Source organism: Gobio gobio (assembly GCF_949357685.1).
Source record: "Gobio gobio genome assembly, chromosome: 7".
NCBI classification, from domain to species: domain Eukaryota; kingdom Metazoa; phylum Chordata; class Actinopteri; order Cypriniformes; family Gobionidae; genus Gobio; species Gobio gobio.
Window position 1 is genome coordinate 6,465,712 of NC_137103.1, and position 18,475 is coordinate 6,484,186.

The window sequence follows — 18,475 nt, forward strand, 5'->3', positions numbered from 1 at the left end:
ATGCAGTTCGTAATGTGTGGGTTGTTGTCATTAATTTTGAAGTATTTCACACCCCCGAGGCTGACATTTTACAAATGTTGAGGTAAACCTGAATGATGTGGTTGTGGCCTTGGATCATATGTTCATCTAGTTCTCGTGACCACAAGTTAAATCCGTAAACATCCTGCGTGACCATAACCTGGAATTATCAGAAACCGAATAGCCTGACATTTACATTTAAAGCGCAGAATTAAGACATGGTTATATTATAGCCTATTATATTGAGTGTGATGATGCCTAGACAGCATTCAAAAGACAATTTTTAAGAACATAAAATAATATTGGCCTACAAAACCTCTTTATCCATCCCATCTCACAGCCTTTTCAGTCCATTCACTGATCGCGTCTATTATTCTTTTCTTTTATGCCCATTAAACCTAACTAAAATTAAATGTTAAGTTCCCATAAAGTGACTTTCCCTACAGAAATAGTCATATAAATAAATCTTTATTGCCATTTTATAAGTATTTACAAAACAGGCTACATGGCATAGTGTTAATTTTGGGTAAAGAGATCAAACATACATTATACAAACAACCAATAAAATAATAAAACTAAGCCTACATATCAACTCTTCAAGCTGGAGTGTTACTGTTTAAAGCACACATTTCAAAACACATTTGGTCCTGAGGTGTGTGTTCTGTGTTTCTGCTGCTCGACTCTTCATGTCTAGCTTGAGCTGGTCCAGTGAGCTCTTCATCTTCACTAGTTTCCTCCTGCTCCTCCATTCCTGTCACCGACTGGTTCTAAAATACAAGTTTTGAGAAATGATTCCCTGACCAATAAAATGATTAAGCAATTTAATGAAAAGGGTCCAATTTAACTCCGTTATAAATTTGCTAAAAATTACAAGGCTATAAATGTATAACTATAAAACAAAACTAAGCTTAACTAATGAAAAAAAAACCCCATTCCAGTAGAGTGAAGACTTGTTTAAAGTGCTGTAGTGATCATGTATTGATCAAGCTGTCTAAAGGACAGCCAAACTCTCTAAACTCTCTGACCTGATTGGCTTCTCCTCTGTGCGTCCAGACGCTCTAATAATTAGACCAATCTCACAGACTCTGATGATGCGTTTTAACAGTCACCAATATCGTAAATATTGGTGATTTTTTTTATGTTTAATATATACATTTATAATACTAATACCTTCTATTTTATTACGTTTGCGTCAAGTTACAAAAAAACAAGTGGCCGCTGCTGTGAGGGTGTTTATAATACAGCGTGAATGGGAGTGATCGTAAAAATGAACATATTTCTCTCTTTTCACTCTATTTTTCCCTCTTTTTGAAAGTTGTGAAATCACTGTTCTGGTGGTTTTCTTTTGCTATTTGAGCAAATCGGCACACCAAAAAAATATTTCATGTATTCTCTCATTCACAGCTATAATATTTAACCCAATGACAACTTCCGCTCTGAGAAACCCGGAAATGCGAAAAGGGTCTATAATTCATATTTGTTCATATTTCCAGCACCAGTCATTTCTTGCTCCTTGGTTTTCTCTCCATCCTCGCCGTCTGTTCTCTGCCTTTACTAGAAAAAGTAATAACTTAATGACCTAATTCAGTAACACTTTATAATAACTGCATGCTATGAATCATCAGTTAAGCTTTAGTAAATCGTTCATTCATCATTTATAAAGCAGTTTATAAATACAGCTAAAATGCTTTATTCTTGATTTATAAGCATATCTATAATGTGTTCAATAATTATATTTTCATACTTTATTAAAGGTCCCATGGCATGGCATTTTTCTATTATTTTATAATGTTTCCTGAGGTGTACTTATATTGTTAGTATGATTTTTACATCATAAAATGTCATAATTTAGAAATAAAAGGCATTTTTTCAATACTGATGTTTGTCCTCTGGCTGAAAGCCCTGCTTCAAGAGGCGTGTCTGCTGTGAGACTTCAGTAAAAACGCCCACTGTTGTGATTGGCTGACATCTTTGCATTTTAAATGAGCGGAGGGGGCGAGCAGGCACGAGCTGCTGCCAGAGAGACGGATGTCCTGAGTTCACTTCACATCAGTTCTGTCAGTCTCAGTTCAGTGCTGTTGTAGTTACAGCATATACTTCAGGTTATTAGTTTATTTCTAGTCGGAGGGACTGTCACTCATGTCAGAAAGTTAGTAACTTTAGTAAATTATGGATCAGCGCTGACTGGAGACGCGAACCGTTTAGAACGATTCAGTCCGATTTGGTGAACTGATTCGGTTCACTAAAAAGAACCGGTTCAAAAGAATGATTTGTTCGCGAACCGGACATCACGGAGACGGAGCGATTGCTAACAAAGTTATTTATAGTAACTACTGAGTTGTGAGAGCGCTTTCTGTCAGCGCGAGTTTATTGTGTTTGTATCTGAGAGTTCTGAATAAACACGAGTTCCAGTCACACCGAGTCCGTCTTCATCATTATTACCAACTTTGTAACACATGCAAAGTATCATTACAGCTGTCGAGACGAACGAGTTACGAGTAAGTGTTGATAATAGCATTATTCTTAGACATGTTCCTATCATATGAAAAGCCTCAGCATTGAGTACACAGCGCAAACAAAGACACAACAGCAGTAATCGAATGTAATCCAGTTTATTGTGGGGATAGCTGGCTAGCCTAGCCGGATACCCTCACGCTTACCCCCCGTCTGCTTTATCTCGCGCCGCGTAAGGCGCCTCCGCTGTGGGCCAGATGCAGTACTGGGGGTCGGGGATGTTGGAGGCCGACCGGTCAGCCCGAGCTTCGGTGTGTGTGAGGTTTATCTCTAAAGCTGTGGCTCTCTATGTTGAGCAGAAACGACTGTATGCACATTTTAGAACAGATAGACGCGACGAGGACGTACAAAAACACTGACTCACAAGATCGAAAACACTGTTCTGTCGAGAGAGAGAAGCCGCAGTGTGTGCACGAATAATAAATAATTAGCTACACATAAGAAATCAATGATCACAGATCAGAAGGAACTGAAGAAAGACTTCTGTTTTCATTTGTACATCCAAACACTGAGAAACTGCCAGCATTCACTCGTTCACAAGTAATGATCTCTCTCGAGCGTTTGCATGGGCGTGCCAGATTCTCTGGGTGGAGGAAAGGGAGGTAACCGTTCCTGCTTGGACGTCAAACCAGGAGACTTCAGGATTGGCTCGTCTGGCCTGTCATTTTCTCAAAGGCAGAGAAAGACAGCCAGAACTCGGTTTTACACCGATCAACATTTCTATCCACTTGGGGACAATATTCAGGCTAGGGGAACTCATATTAATGTTGAAAAACCTCATAAAATGAAAATTTCATGCCATGGGACCTTTAAAGGGGTGGTTGATCAGCTTTTTTCGAAGGCTTGATTGTGTTTATGGCCAGAGGTGTAGTGGTAAAAAAAGAGGTGGGTAAACTATAAATTCTGGGTGACCGCGTCGTGGTCACGGTAAGGTGGGCCACTGCCTACTGGTGTATAGCGTATCCTGATGATAGCTATTGTTCTCAGAGAGAACAAAAATATTTAAGAGCGATAGAGAGGGGAGGCTTATATCCAGGGGATCCAATGCAATGCACTTGTACATAATGATTAGATTTGGGATTATTTTCATAGTCGATTAATCTGTTGAATATTTTCTCAAGTAATCGATTAGTTGTTTGGTCTATAATATGTCCGACAAAATGTGGATCAGTGTTTCCCAAAAGCCCAGGATGACTCGTTTTGTCCACAACTCAGTTTACTGTCACATATGAGAGAACACACTAGAACATATTCACATTAAACAAGCTGGAATCAAAGAATTTTACTTTTGTCTTAAAAAAATACTCAAGCCGACAAATCGATTATCAAAATAGTTGTCGATTACAGTTTTTGCCCATTGCTAATGAGGCAGGTGCAGATTAACGACAGAAGGATGAATTTGGTGAAGAAGAGCGAGAGCTTTGTGTTGATGATGACAGGGTGCAGACAGCGATCGCTTGCGATTGCATTTAGAATGTAAACTTTTGATGAATTTATGAGAAATCTACAGACGCAAACAGGAAGTAAAACTCACATTGATTTTTCTCCATAAGGATTTAGATTATCAGCCATAATGTCTAAAACATCTGAGGTAGACTGACCACGAGTTGTGAAACGAAAGTTTCTGCTTCTGTAGCTAGAGGTCTGTAATAAAAACTACACTACCCACAGTCCTAAGCTTAACAGCGACACCTCTGATTGGTCCAACTCGCTGTTATTACCATAGAAACGTTTACTGTACCCGCTAACCGCTGTAGCGATAACAATAACTAGCTAGCTGACTAGCAAAGGGAGCTTGTTGTCACAAACTTTCAGTGAAACTTTCAGTTCCAGAGAATGCATATAATTACATCCAGTTATTTATCTGATAATAATGTATCCTGAATTTTACTTGTAGGCCTACATTGGCTAATGGGAAAAGGAAGAGGTGACTTGTTGAGTCAGTGGCATGAATCTAACCGTGAACCAAATTAACCCCAAAAACATAAAGTTTAGTACTGTTTTCCCGAGCTCACTCACTTTGGGCTTGTAGCCGAGCCCGTTTGCTGGCATTAGGAGGAGGGCTGCTGTCTTGACGGCGCTAAAAAAATTGCCGGATATCTATGTTTGAATCTTGGTTGCGTGTCGTTCATGAATGATTCGTTCATTTTGAACGAATCTTTAATATGACTCGGGACTACCGAGTTGTCTCAGAGAGTGATTCGTTAATTTTGTGTTGACCGCGTGTGCGCATTACGCAACATATGGGTTCTGATCATAGACCGTAAAAAAATAAAATTCTGATTCTGAATCGACAGGTGAGATCCGAGTCTTTTGTTCTTCATGTCCGTCCCATAGACGGAAAGAGAAAAGATTAGTTCATTTTGCTGAACGAGACTCAAAGATCCGAGTCAGTAAAATGATCCGAACTTCCCACTACTCACACTGACAGTTGCAGCGCAATATGAAAGACTTCGTCTAATTGTACAACAAACAACCAATGAAAATGAACAATATGAAACTAAAACGACATAAGCTTAATTTAAAATGGCTTAGGAACTGTAGGCTATTTAGAGGTGGATAAACTCAATTTAGAGGTGGATAAACGCACTTTGGAGGTGGGTAAACGCTATTTCCGAATTTTGAGAGGTGCGTAAACGGCGTTTACGTGCGTTTAGCCTCCACTACATCCCTGTTTATGGCGTGCTAACATGTGTTCATGCTTCGTTTTTTAAAAAACGCATTATTTTTCACATAATTTAGCTTTATTCTACACCAGTGTCCCTTCCATAGACTGTAATAAAATATGGACGCAGTGTCCGTGACGTCACCCATAGGATTCTGAAGAGCAGTTTTGAAGCGTAAAGTCGGGTTGAGCTGGCCGTCGCCATCTTGGCAGCGCGTCATCGCACGCCACTCCCGGATAATAGAAACTGGGCAAAGAGGCGGGACGTGGGCGGAGCTTAAGTGACGCGATGACTAACAGACAGCAGACAAACGGCAATCCACCTGTCACTCAAAGTGGCCACGCCCTTAATTATGCAGAACTTTAAGGCTTTATATAATTTAAACGAATGAGTTATAAAAACATTCCCCCCCTCACAGTTGTCATGAAGGGCAAAATTAGCCGTAGAGACCAAAAGCACAGTTTGTCCCAGACTGTAAACATGTGTTCTTCTGCTGTAAAGTTGGCCATTTTAACATGAGCTCAATGAGATTCTGCTCCTTCTGGAGTCTGCCTCTAGTGGCCAGTCCATGAACTGCAGCTTAACTCACTTCCGTATCGGCTTCAAGAGAAACTGGGGGAGGAGCCGCTTGGTCCCTTCTCGTAAAAACGGCCGGATAGCTTCCTGGTTCTATGAAGCCCCTCCCTCAGAAATACGCAGTGGGCTCTGATTGGTTAGCTGGCCCAGTGAGTTGTGATTCGCTCGCCTAGTGCACGTTGTGTGGAAACGTCACGCCCCTTCAGTGAAGAGGATCGAGTACCTGTGCAAGAACGGCTGTTTCAGGACGTTTCAGAATGGGATGTTTTTTTGTTTGGAGTTGCTCCTACTCTTCGATGCGCTGTTATTTGTAAATGCTTGAAGGGGTTATTGGATTACAGACTGGATCTATAGGTGATCGCTGCTGACAGCAGAGCACCGTTAGTTTTGTCTTTATGGAACGAGTGTAGCCAAATGTCGCCAGAACTATGATTCCATTACAAAGACTAACCCATGGCTTAAAAATAAATTGTCTGTCAGAACAGTCCAGGGGTGTCCAAACTTTTTTAAAAGGGGGCCAGATTCAATGCTGTGGACACATCTGGGGGCCGGTTCCTATTCTATTCTATATATATATATAAGGTTTTTTAAAATTTTATTTTTACTTTCAACAACCTTGGTTTTAAAGGTTGAAATTTAAATAATATTATTATATTGTTTCTGTTTGGGACAGAAACAAGAATTCTAACAAAAACAATATTATTCTTCTCAACCCATTGGCTGATAATTGTGCTTGTTTTCAGCAAAAACTCACTTCATTTTGATTTTATGATCCAGAAAACAAGAAAGAATATCTTATGTCATTTTGCTTATCTAATAAATGCATCTTGATTTAAGAATTGTTAGATATTTAGACTGGAAATAAGACAGAAATACTAAATAAGAGCATTTTTTGCAGTGCACACGTGGCACCCTCACTACATGATAAAAAGGAAAACACATTATTTCTATATCTGGCTTTATGGTATTTAGTCTGTAATTTGGCTTGTATTACTGATTTAAGACATATCTACATTAAAAAATATAGTTATTAGCATAAATTTTTTGATAAAATACCACGGTTACAGTTCGTGTTACCACAGTAAATCCATGATAATTAAGTCAGTGCAGTTTCAACTGGCTTTAAACTAAACTAAATCAAATCACTGATAGATTTACAGCTCGTACCGGAGTCCTCTGCGCTGAACTCGAACACTTCTCACACGGGCTGTTTAGTGGTCATGTGATCGAGACACTCAGCAAGTAAACACATTTGTTCAGACTCAGAGCTCGCGAGTTGCGCTGCGCACAAGTAGCTCTGTTTCGTTCCACTTTTGGCACGTTAATGTTTCCCTGGCCTAAAATCTAGTACTGCCACCTTTTGTTGACATTGTGATTTGTAAATTATGCGTGGCGGGCCACATACATATATTTTAATAGACAAGCTGCGGGCCGTTTGAAATTCATCCTCGGGCTGCATTTGGCTCATGGGCGGACTTTGGACACCCCTGGACTAAAGGCTGTCCACACCGGATGCAACAAAGTGGCCGTTGCAAAGCATTTGTCCATTGTGCCTTTGCTGTGTGTTCCCGGGGGCTGGATTCCTGGGCGTCGGAAGTAAAAAAAATGTGGGTGGGTCCACCCCCAGAACATTTTTACTGAAATTGTTGCCATTTACTTTATGTACAAATACTGGAAAAAAGACAAATAGACCAAAAATAGATTACATAAATAGACTGCATTGTTCACTAAACATCTGGTTGGTCCAGACCAATTTATGGAAGCCGCTGAGCTCATTACAGTGGTGATAGTGTAGGGGTAAGGCACATGGCAGAAGGTTTTGACGCAAAGCGACCAGAGGTTCAAATCCACCTTTTGCAGAACTCGCTCTACTCCCTTTTCCCATCACATATCAGATCGGAAAGGCATCTATTTTCAATAAACATAAGAAAAATTCGAAATGTGGAAATAAAGCGTATTTAATAATAAATTGTGTTTATTGGTTATGGGTAGGTAAATAGACATGGCCTATGCACTGAATTAGAGACGGTAAAAGTGAGTGGGTCCAATTTCATTGATCTTAAAAAGTGGGTGGGTCTTGTCCTGCACACATACAATGGTTCCGACGCCCATGGCAGGATTAATGTAAATTTTAGGGCTAGTGATGTCCAGTGCTGGAAGTGGGGCGGTACTCACTGGTACGTAGTATCGGCACTTCTACATTTTACTCTTAAGCGTACCTGCACCTTTACTTGCGTAGTGCTACTAGGGTTGGTACCGTTCTCATTTTAACCGGTATCGGTACCGGTACCCAACGGTACCTTTTTTCGGTACTTTTGAGATGTTTACATAAATAACTGTAAAGAACCTGTAAGAAAGTTATAGGAGTGTTATCGACATTATGCCAGAGCTGCCCTGCTCTCTGTCTGCCATTGTCTGTGATGTTTGATTACTGCAATATTTAACAGTAAATAGTAGGCTACTAGCTACTTAATTTAATTCATAAAAACATCCATATAATTATTTTTTCTTATTAATTTAATTTCTATTAAAAGACTTCCCACAAATTATGTGTTATGTATTTTCTGGTAATTAAATGAAGACATAAGACATTTAATTTATCTTTTAATTTAATTAAACTTTTTTTGTCAAACAAAGTGCTGCACAACTGAGCTTTATATGGTTAAAATTAAAACATGAAGAAAAATTGTAATTTATAAATAAAACAAAAACTTAAAAAAATTAAGTTTTGATAATGTATTATTATTACATTAGTGTTAGTATTATTATTACATTAAGACGTATATAAATTCTACTGTACAACAGTAATTTATTTGTCAAGTCAGCCGAACTTTTATTTTGACGAGTTGCCGTGAAGACCTTTGAGTTTCTGTGTGTTTATGACATGACGGTAGTTTTTCTCAAATGAAACGGTAAAATGCTCATAAAGTGACTCTCAGTGGCTCTGGAGATGACGTTCGTGTGTTCATGTCCTCATATGAGAGGCAGAGATGGAAACATGTGACCATCACGCGCGATTCTGAGTGAGAGTGTGTGTGAGGTAAACCCATAGACTGTAAACCGCGCGTCTACGCATTCATTCGCACAGAGACGCAGGATTCGTATTTAAATGGTCTTTTTGCGGTTTAATATTCACAGACACTAGTCTATATCACAATATGCGTTCTCAGGTACCGAAATTTGGTACTGATTGATTTAATTTGAATCTGTACTCAGTAGTACCGAAGTAATTCGGTCAGTCCCCTTAAAAGTAACCCTACTGAAGCCCAATTGTTTAATGAAGTGGCATGCGAATCATTGTAGGTGCGTTCACTAGCGCGCTCCAAAAGCATTGGTTATAATTTTGTCTATCTCCGCAGCGCTGACTGCACGCGCGCCAAAATGGGTTCTCGTACGCATCGAGTATAAACAAGGCTTTAAGATTTGCACGAGCCGTTCCTATGCGATGCTGATGATAAAATGTGCGTCCCATTTGAATTCTATTGAGAATATAGTAAAACACTACAGAGAAAGTCCAACATGAGCTAAAACAGCCACTGAAATGACTGATGAGAAGAGGGGAAAACATCATCCTGCAAGCTTTTTAAACTCCTGATGACCACATTTACTCGAGTTTATCACGCTCTATTGTATTTATTGTGGTACATTTTGACTAGTTGTAGAATTTATAATAGATAATCAGTTAAGGGAATAGATTTTTCACTAAAGATGTATATTACACCTGTGGCATGTTGTAGCTGTAGTTTCTAACGATGTTGCTATTTGATTAGAAAAAAGATTAGAAAGAAAGAGTTTACATTGGCCAGCATGGTAATGAGGAGCCGTCAATGGTCTTGCTTTGTAGATAAATAACCCCTTATTTAACACATGCTATAACATATGTTAGTTTTAAGGCTGAGTACAAGTTAGAAAGAGCTTTAAAATATTGACATTCTTGAATTATCGACTAAACAATCCCCAATAACCACACCCCCAACAAAGCCCCGCCCCCTTTGGTTGGGGGGCGTAGTTATGAGGGATTGTTTAGTTGATAATTAGTACCGGCACTTTATTTTATACACTTCAAGCACTGGTGATGTCACTAACCCAGAGGAAGCTTGTGTAGTCCCTACCAGCCGTTTGTTGTAGTCCTTAAAAAGCCATTTCTGTAAAATAAAATATCTCCCTTTGCTTTGAACTTTGAGCGTTGTCACTTTGCAGATGTTGGTTATGGTCAAACAGCGACACTACACACTCACTAAAGTTACACACTCACTAAAGTTACACAAGTCAAATCATAATCAACCACCCCTTTAATGATCAATTTATCATTTCTAAATTAAGTATTACATTATTTACAAACCAGTTATTTACGAGTTGTCAGTGGTTCATAAGATCATTTAGAAAGTGTAAGTAAAAGATTAATACATTATTTAAATGTACATGTATACTTTTTATTATTTAGACACATAGTGATAGTTACTCAGTGTGTTAATAAATGCTCTGTTAACATGTATTCCTGCTGTAGTTGATTAATTCATGTCAGTTATCAAACATTTAGTAGTTGTCAGTTAATCCCCAGGAAACGCGAGGACTATTCATTTCTCATAAAGCTTTTACAAAAGAGATTGAAAAGGAAACAAACACCAATAATCCTAACAACTAATCTTGAGTCTCAAGTTTATAGGCTATATCATCTAATCATTGAAGTCACCAAAGATTTCTGATCATTTCAGTTTGAGCATAACAGTTTAACAGCACATTTCAGATTGCTTTATGAATCAGTCACGATACACACCAATCAGCCATAACATAATAACCACTGTCCTAATATCGTGTTAGTCCCCCCTTTGCTGCCAAAACAGCCCTGACCCGTTGAGGCATGGACTCCACTAGACCCCTGAAGGTGTGCTGGATCGGACTTGTTTGTTCAGCACATCCCACAGATGCTCGATTGGATTGAGATCTGGGGAATTTGGAGGTCAAGTCAAAACCTCAAACCATTCCTGAAGCATTTGTGCTTTGTGGCGGCGCATTATCTGCTGAAAGAGCCACAGACACCAGGGAATACCGTCTCCATGAAAGGCTGGACATGGTCTCAACAATGCTTAGGTAGGTGGTACGTGTCAAAGTCACATCCACATGATGGAGGACCCAAGGTTTCCCAGCAGAACATTGCCCAAAGCATCACTGCCTCCGCCGCCACGCCTTCTTCCCATAGTGCACCTGGTGCTATGCGTTCCCCAGGTAAGCCACACACACACCCGGCCATCCACGAGATGTAGAAGAACACGTGATCATCAGACCAGGCCACCTTCTTCCATTGCTCCGTGGTCCAGTTCTGATGCTCACGTGCCACTGTTGGTGCTTTGGGCGGGGTCAGGGGTCAGCATGGGCACTGGTCAGCGGCTGTGCCGCCCCATACACAACAAACTGAGATGCTCTGTGTATTCTGACACCTTTCTATCAGAACCAGCATTAACTTCTTGAGCAGTTTGAGCTCCAGTAGCTCGTCTGTTTGATCCACACGGGCCAGCCTTCACTTCACATGTGCATCAATGAGCCTCGGCCGCCCATGACCCTGTGGCCGGTTCTCCACTGGTCCTTCATGACCCTGTGGCCGGTTCTCCACTGGTCCTTCATGACCCTGTGGCCGGTTCTCCACTGGTCCTTCATGACCCTGTGGCCGGTTCTCCACTGGTCCTCCATGACCCTGTGGCCGGTTCTCCACTGGTCCTTCATGACCCTGTGGCCGGTTCTCCACTGGTCCTCCATGACCCTGTGGCCGGTTCTCCGGTTCTCCACTGGTCCTCCATGACCCTGTGGCCGGTTCTCCACTGGTCCTCCATGACCCTGTGGCCGGTTCTCCACTGGTCCTTCATGACCCTGTGGCCGGTTCTCCACTGGTCCTTCATGACCCTGTGGCCGGTTCTCCACTGGTCCTCCATGACCCTGTGGCCGGTTCTCCACTGGTCCTTCATGACTCTGTGGCCCGGTTCTCCACTTTTGATAGAGACTGACCACTGCAGGCCGGGAACACCCCACAAGAGCTGCAGTTTTGGAGATGCTCTGACCCAGTCGTCTAACCATCACAATCTGGCCCTTATCAAACTCGCTCAAATCCTTTCGCTTGCCCATTTCTCCTGCTTCTAACACATCAACTCTGAGGACAAAATGTTCACTTGCTGCCTAATATATCCCACCCACTAACAGCTGATGAAGAGATCATCAGTGTTATTCACTTCACCTGGTCATAATGTTATGCCTGATCGGTGTATATTTCACTATGTTGTAGCTGGTGATGATTTACACTTACAGCCCTTGTGCATGCCATGTATATTTCATCTAAAATTCCAGACTGATCAACCATATAGATGTTTATGAATCTAATACTCGACGTTGTTACAACTTTGTACTTACCAGATTCATAATCACCATCAATCCTGCCTGCTTCACCGCTGTCCACAAACCCGAGTCCACTGTCATTATTGTCCTGCTCTCTGCCGTCCCTTGCACCATCACTGTTCCAAAGGGCCTGGTTAGCATCATCATCTTTAAAAAATTAATAAAAGAACAAAATTAAACGGCTAATACTGTACATATAGAGACAGGCAGAGGTGTCCTTTTAAAAAGATAGAAAAACAAGTTGTGTAGAATAAATAACTAATAAGTAAGAATAAATAACCTTTGAGTGGACGAAAGCCATCGTTTGAGGAATGTAATGCACCGTGTTTTACAGAGATATTCCTTTATTTTACGGTTTTTAAATCAACTGCTCAGAGTTTGCCACAAAATGTTTAATTATTGTCCCATCTGAACTTGAATTTTAGTGAACTGACTGTACGGTCAAATTATGAATATAGACACAATCATAATCAGAGATAAACAAAATTGCCACACAAATGAGCTGTCAATCAGCGATACAAATAATAAATAATCTTAGACTTACTTGGCTCTTTTGTCGATGATGATTCAGGTGTGTTTGTCAAATTTTTTAGTGGCATGACATAATCCCCTAAACAACTCAAAAAAGATACATATTATTTGTTGTATGAATTGGAAATTAAAAGGCATATCACATTCATATCTTTCACTGATTCTTGAGATAAGGGACAAAAACATGTTTTAAAATGTAAAAAAAAAAAAAACTAACACTACATTATTAAAATTATGTATTTTTGCAGACAGGTCTCAGATAATGAACCATGTAAGGGAAGAGGTTTTTTTCTAAAAAAATATATTTATTCAGTCCATAACTTAATTTGTGTCAACTCCGTCAGACACACTTAAAAGCATGCTAATTTAATTGAATCTATCTAAAAACAGTGTAAAGTCTTCAGTTATGTAATACTGGTGTTCAGTAAAGGATCTAAATCATAAAATACATTCTCTGTTTATTTTTGGTTTGCTTTCACACTATTATGATCAAACCAGTTTCTAAATTTCTTAATTCTCCTCCCTCCTTTTAATATTAAACATATATCACCAATGTTCTTAGGTAATTAAGACATATCATCATGTAGTTCCATTGATGTTTTAACATTTTTACACAATAAATTGAAAAAAGAATTAGACATTTCTTTCAAAATTAACAAAAACCTTCACCTGACATTGTAAAATACTGACAGGGTTGACAAAGGTCGAGCTGAGGCCTATATTTAAATATAATCATGAAACAGCATTAGAAGAATTCCACATATGCAAAAAACTTATTAAATCACATTATACAGACTTTTTGAGAGCATTTGTCAACTATCAGACATAAAACCTGACGGAGTTGACAAAATGTAATGCTTTTCCACCTTAATCTCGTGTTGTACAGAGGAGCAATTTATTGTTTTCCTCAGTTGTAGCTGCCTTAATAAACATATAAAAATGGCAAGATTTACCCCATAGCTATTTACAGAAACTATGACACTCCGATGACGGAGTTGACATGTTAAAGCTGTGACTGCAGAGACTTCAATATTGTTCGTTTAAATTGTTAAAAAAATCTATAGCGTCCAGGACTTTGTGTCCTACTGTGGGATCCACAATGAGCAGGAAATAGCAAACGCTCCTCAGAGTTAAAGCTGCCCATGACACTGCCTGATTTATTCACAATTATACAACATCCTGAGGACACAACTTTTATAGCTATTTTTTAATGGAAAATATCATTTAATATTTACTTGTTGTATTGTTTGATATCTTTAAGATTTCTGCCTTTTAATGTAACTGTGTATTTTTTCATTTGTTGCATTTTTAAACACTTTGTTTGGCGGTTCTACATTGTGACCTCATGCTGAGGACAGGCTAAATTACATGCGTTTCCATGTATAGAGTGTGCTTTTAAAGTAATACTAAAGAAATTATCTAAAAGAATAAGCAGATGAGGCTCCTGAGTATACACATTTCCCTTAGATGTAAAGTATTTTTATTGTGTTGACATTCTTACTTTTGAACATAAATAGGGCTTTTGTGTGTGGGATATGTTTTGTCCCTCATCTCAAGAATCAGTGCTTTATGGTTATGAGCATCTAGATATCTCACCTCTGTTTCTTCTTTGTTGAACACAACAAATGGCAACAACAGCCACGATTACCACAACAACAGCAACGCCGACAGATATTGCAACTAGTAGAATGATATCCTGATATGATTGTGGTTCATCTAATTATATAAAAGGAACACAACAATAATCATAAGCTTCACCATGACCACTGTTCTTCAGCATTACTGTAATGAGCATGAAGTGGACCTGTTCCGCAGTCTCTCAGAGCGAAGCGGACGCTCTTCCGGCTCACTTCATTCTTCACAGTACAGGTGTAGACTGAATCAGACGTCTCCTCGCTGCTGATGAGAAGCTCTTGCCCAGACTGACGGGACGAACTCGATCCAGTCCATTCATAAGAGACAGGAAACGGAGATGACACTGAGCAGAACAGCGTTCTTGACTCTGAACTGTTGTTCAGTTTACAGGTCACGTTCGGCTGCTGCACAGCATCTGAGGGAAACAGTGGAGGATGGATTTATAGATGATACATGATACTTTTACAACAAAACTCATCTCATGGCTATATATTTATTCGTATGGCCACGAATAAAAAAATGTCAAAGATAATTGTGACTATACTTGTAATGTCTGACTTTATATTTCACAATTCTGTCTTTATATCACGCAATTCTGAGAATTACGAGATAAAAAGTCGTAAATACATATTTTTGTTTTTATTCCAAGGTGGAAACAAGCTTTTTTTTTTTTTTTTTTTACTTACACATAGACTTGCCTAGTTTAATATATGAGGATATTTTATGATGATAGCTTAAAATTCACAAAAATGCATTAAAATAAAAAACTAATTATTATTTTGTAGCATAACCCTCTATGGCATGACTTTTTATTTTTTGGGGAAAAAAATATTTCACCCCATTTTTGGGGAGCTTGGGGGTCCCTGATAATATATCCATCATAAAAAGTGTCCCCCCCCCCGCACGTGAGCATCAGAACTGGACCACTGAGCAATGGAAGAAGGTGGCCTGGTCTGATGATCACGCGTTCTTCTACATCACATGGATGGCCGGGTGTGTGTGTGTGGCTAACCTGGGGAACACATGGCACCAGGTGCACTATGGGAAGAAGGCGTGGCGGCGGAGGCAGTGATGCTTTGGGCAATGTTCTGCTGGGAAACCTTGGGTCCTCCATCCATGTGGATGTAACATTGACATGCACCACCTACCTAAGCATTGTTGCAGTACATGTACACCCTTTCATGGAAACAGTGTTCCCTGGTGGCTGTGGCCTCTTTAACTCTTTCACACTTCCACAAAGCACAAATGCTTCAGGAATGGTTTGAGGAGCACAGCGAGTTTGAGGTGTTGACTTGGCCTCCAAATTCCCCAGATCTCAATCCAATTGAGCATCTGTGGGATGTGCTGAACAAACAAGTCCGATCCATGGAGGCCCCACCTCGCAACTTACAGGACTTAAAGGATCTGCTGCTAACATCTTGGTGCCAGATACCACAGCAAACCTTCAGGGGTCTAGTGGAGTCCATGCCTCGATGGCTCAGGGCTGTTTTGGCAGCAAAAGAGGGACCAACACAATATTAGGGAGGTGGTCATAATGCTATGCCTGATCAGTGTTAATAATAATAATAAAAAACATACATGATACTCATAATGCACATTCTTTGAGTTTTCTGAACGTGTAAAAACAAACTTCCCAGGAAGACTTGAATGCACCATATGGTACTAACACTATGATATTGCCTGAACAAAAGTGGTCTAACTGCAGTGTTGCCCTGAGGCAACAAACAAAAAAACACAGTTTTAGTATATAAATAAAAACAAAATAAATATTTAAACAATCAAACATACTTTTTTACATGCTGATGCACATGCATATATTTTTTTTAATAAATGTATTTCAATTTAAACATGTTAAAAAGTGATATTTATCCAACCAATTGATGGCACTGTGTCCCATGTGGCTTTGCTTCATGAAAGGACTGCTCCACCCCCAAACAAAAAGTCACACCCACTTCAGCCCCTCATTTCATTGAACAGACATGTCAGGTGATATTATGTATTTAAAAAAAATATTTAAAAAAGGGAAAGGGGCGGTGTGAGGTCCAAAAAGGTGGTTTGTTGCCTGAGGGCAACACTATGCCATAGAGGGTTAATTTAACCCTAAGTTACAGTGGTTTTCCCCCTGTGTCACATCCATTAACAGTTTCCAGGACTTTTTAAATAAAGTAAAAATAAATGACAGGAAACAATTACTTCCTGGAAAGTCCATGTTCATACCATCACTTCAGACTGAATCATCCATTACATTCATCAACAGAATATGGCAGCGTCTCTGCTTGAAAAACCAGCATTGTTTGTACAGCAAGATGTGTTTTGTGTGCTGTTCTTGGTCACCCAAGCCAACATTAAATCAGTACTAACCAACAATACTGGTGTCTTCATTCATTCTCACTTACCAATAACTTGAACTTCATTGTCAGTATTTTGCAGCTTTCCATTGATCTGTATTACAGACCTATAAATACCGCCGTCATTTCTGGTCATGTGACGGACCGTGAGCTGCCCAGTGGAGATGTCAATCTCTGATCTTCCTTTGAACAGACCATAGTCATGAAACTCAATCAGATCATGTTCAGCCACCTTGTTGCCATTGAACGTCCACAAAATGTCCTCAGCCTTTCCTTGAATGTTTGGATTTAAAGTGAGACTCGTCCCATTTTCGACATAGATGACAGACGTTACAGCATCTGATTAATATTTAGACAAGGGGTTAATAAGATGGTGTCCAATGTGAGAAAGTTGAGTTTTACAAAGAAAATTCCTATGTAAGATGTCCTAAATCAATTCTGCTACTTGAACGCTAACATTGTTACGTCCATTACAACAGCTTATTGAAAACAACCACAACTTTCAATATTATTTACAGCATATGATGCAAACCAACATGACAAGTAATAAACAAAATCACTTACTGAACATTGATAGAATTAAACAGGTGAAAAGATTTGACACTTCCCGAGGCGCTCTCATTGTGTTATTTTCGCTTTCATTCAGCTGTTTCTGGATCAGCTGTTCAGTAAACCTGTCCGTCAGGTGCTCGCGGGGCGTGCTGTGCGCTTCCAGTGCGCGGCGTTACTGTGCATTTAAACGAGATATGACAAATATGAATGCGACAGTTTAGACTGTATTATTGTAAGCTGCCATACCTGTTATAACAATACCTGAACACCATGAAAAGGTATGACACACCTTTAAATGGCTCTGTTTGTGCTCTCACTCAAGCTCCACCCCCTGGATACAGCAGCTGAATACAGACAACCATTACAAAACGTCCTGTAGACAGACTTATGCTGCCTTCACGTGCTCTCCGAGTTATCGTAAATACGAGTTTCCTAGGTAAAAATGGCACATGAACGCCCTCACATTTTGCAACTTGAATGCAATGAGCTCGTAATCACTTCAGACGTCTGAGTTATGTCCCCTAGCACGTGAAGGCAGCCAGACATTTTCCAAACATTTAGTCTAACCGCCTCGTTTCTTACCAGTGTTGCCAACTTAGCAATTTTGTTGCTAGATTTAGCAACTTTTCAGACTACCTAAGCAAATTTTTTTTCTAAAAGCACCTAGCAACAAATTTTGCAATTTAAAAAAAAAAATTTGGCAGCTTTTAGCAACTTCTGGAAAGTGACTCTAATCCAAACAACACATGTACAAGCTAGCTCAATAGGCCGAGCGGTTCATTCATCATAATTCCTTAAGATCGCTGTGGAAATGTGGATCGCTGTAAAAACCGGAAGATCAAGGTAGCATATTTACGGAGCCCTGCATATGACATGCAGGAAAAAAACTAGTAGGCTAAATCGTGCACACGATTTATAAATCAAGGGAACAAATGAGTAAATCGCATGGAAGGTTTAGCAAATCGAGGGAACAAATTTGTAAATTTTGCGCACAATTAACTTTTTTTTTTCTTGCACGTCATGTGTGGGGCTCCATCCGTACATATTAACTAACACAACGTCATTTAGCAACAACTCGATCTGCCTTTAGCAACTTCCCCTGAAAATGTGTTGGCAACAGTGTTTCTTACAATCAACTGCAGACTTGTCAATCAACAGCTGATATATAGACCAAGTCCGCACATTTCATACAATTTTTGCTTCATTCAAATGTGCGTCGCAATATGGAAAAGATCTATTGCTCCTTCGGTT

The 18,475-nt window shown here is 39.7% G+C and overlaps 1 protein-coding gene across 1 annotated transcript; it reads right to left on the reverse strand.

The window, feature by feature from the left end:
• Positions 1-441: 441 nt before the first annotated feature.
• On the reverse strand, positions 442-17,506 carry cd58 (CD58 molecule). Its single transcript, XM_079821063.1, has 7 exons — positions 17,237-17,506; positions 16,721-17,011; positions 14,494-14,739; positions 14,286-14,405; positions 12,703-12,768; positions 12,174-12,305; positions 442-785 (listed from the first exon to the last, which is right to left on the reverse strand). Exons 1-7 carry the CDS (start codon positions 17,292-17,294, stop codon positions 745-747), a joined length of 954 nt encoding a protein of 317 aa, XP_079677189.1. The 5' UTR covers positions 17,295-17,506; the 3' UTR covers positions 442-744.
• Between the last annotated feature and the right edge of the window lie 969 nt (positions 17,507-18,475).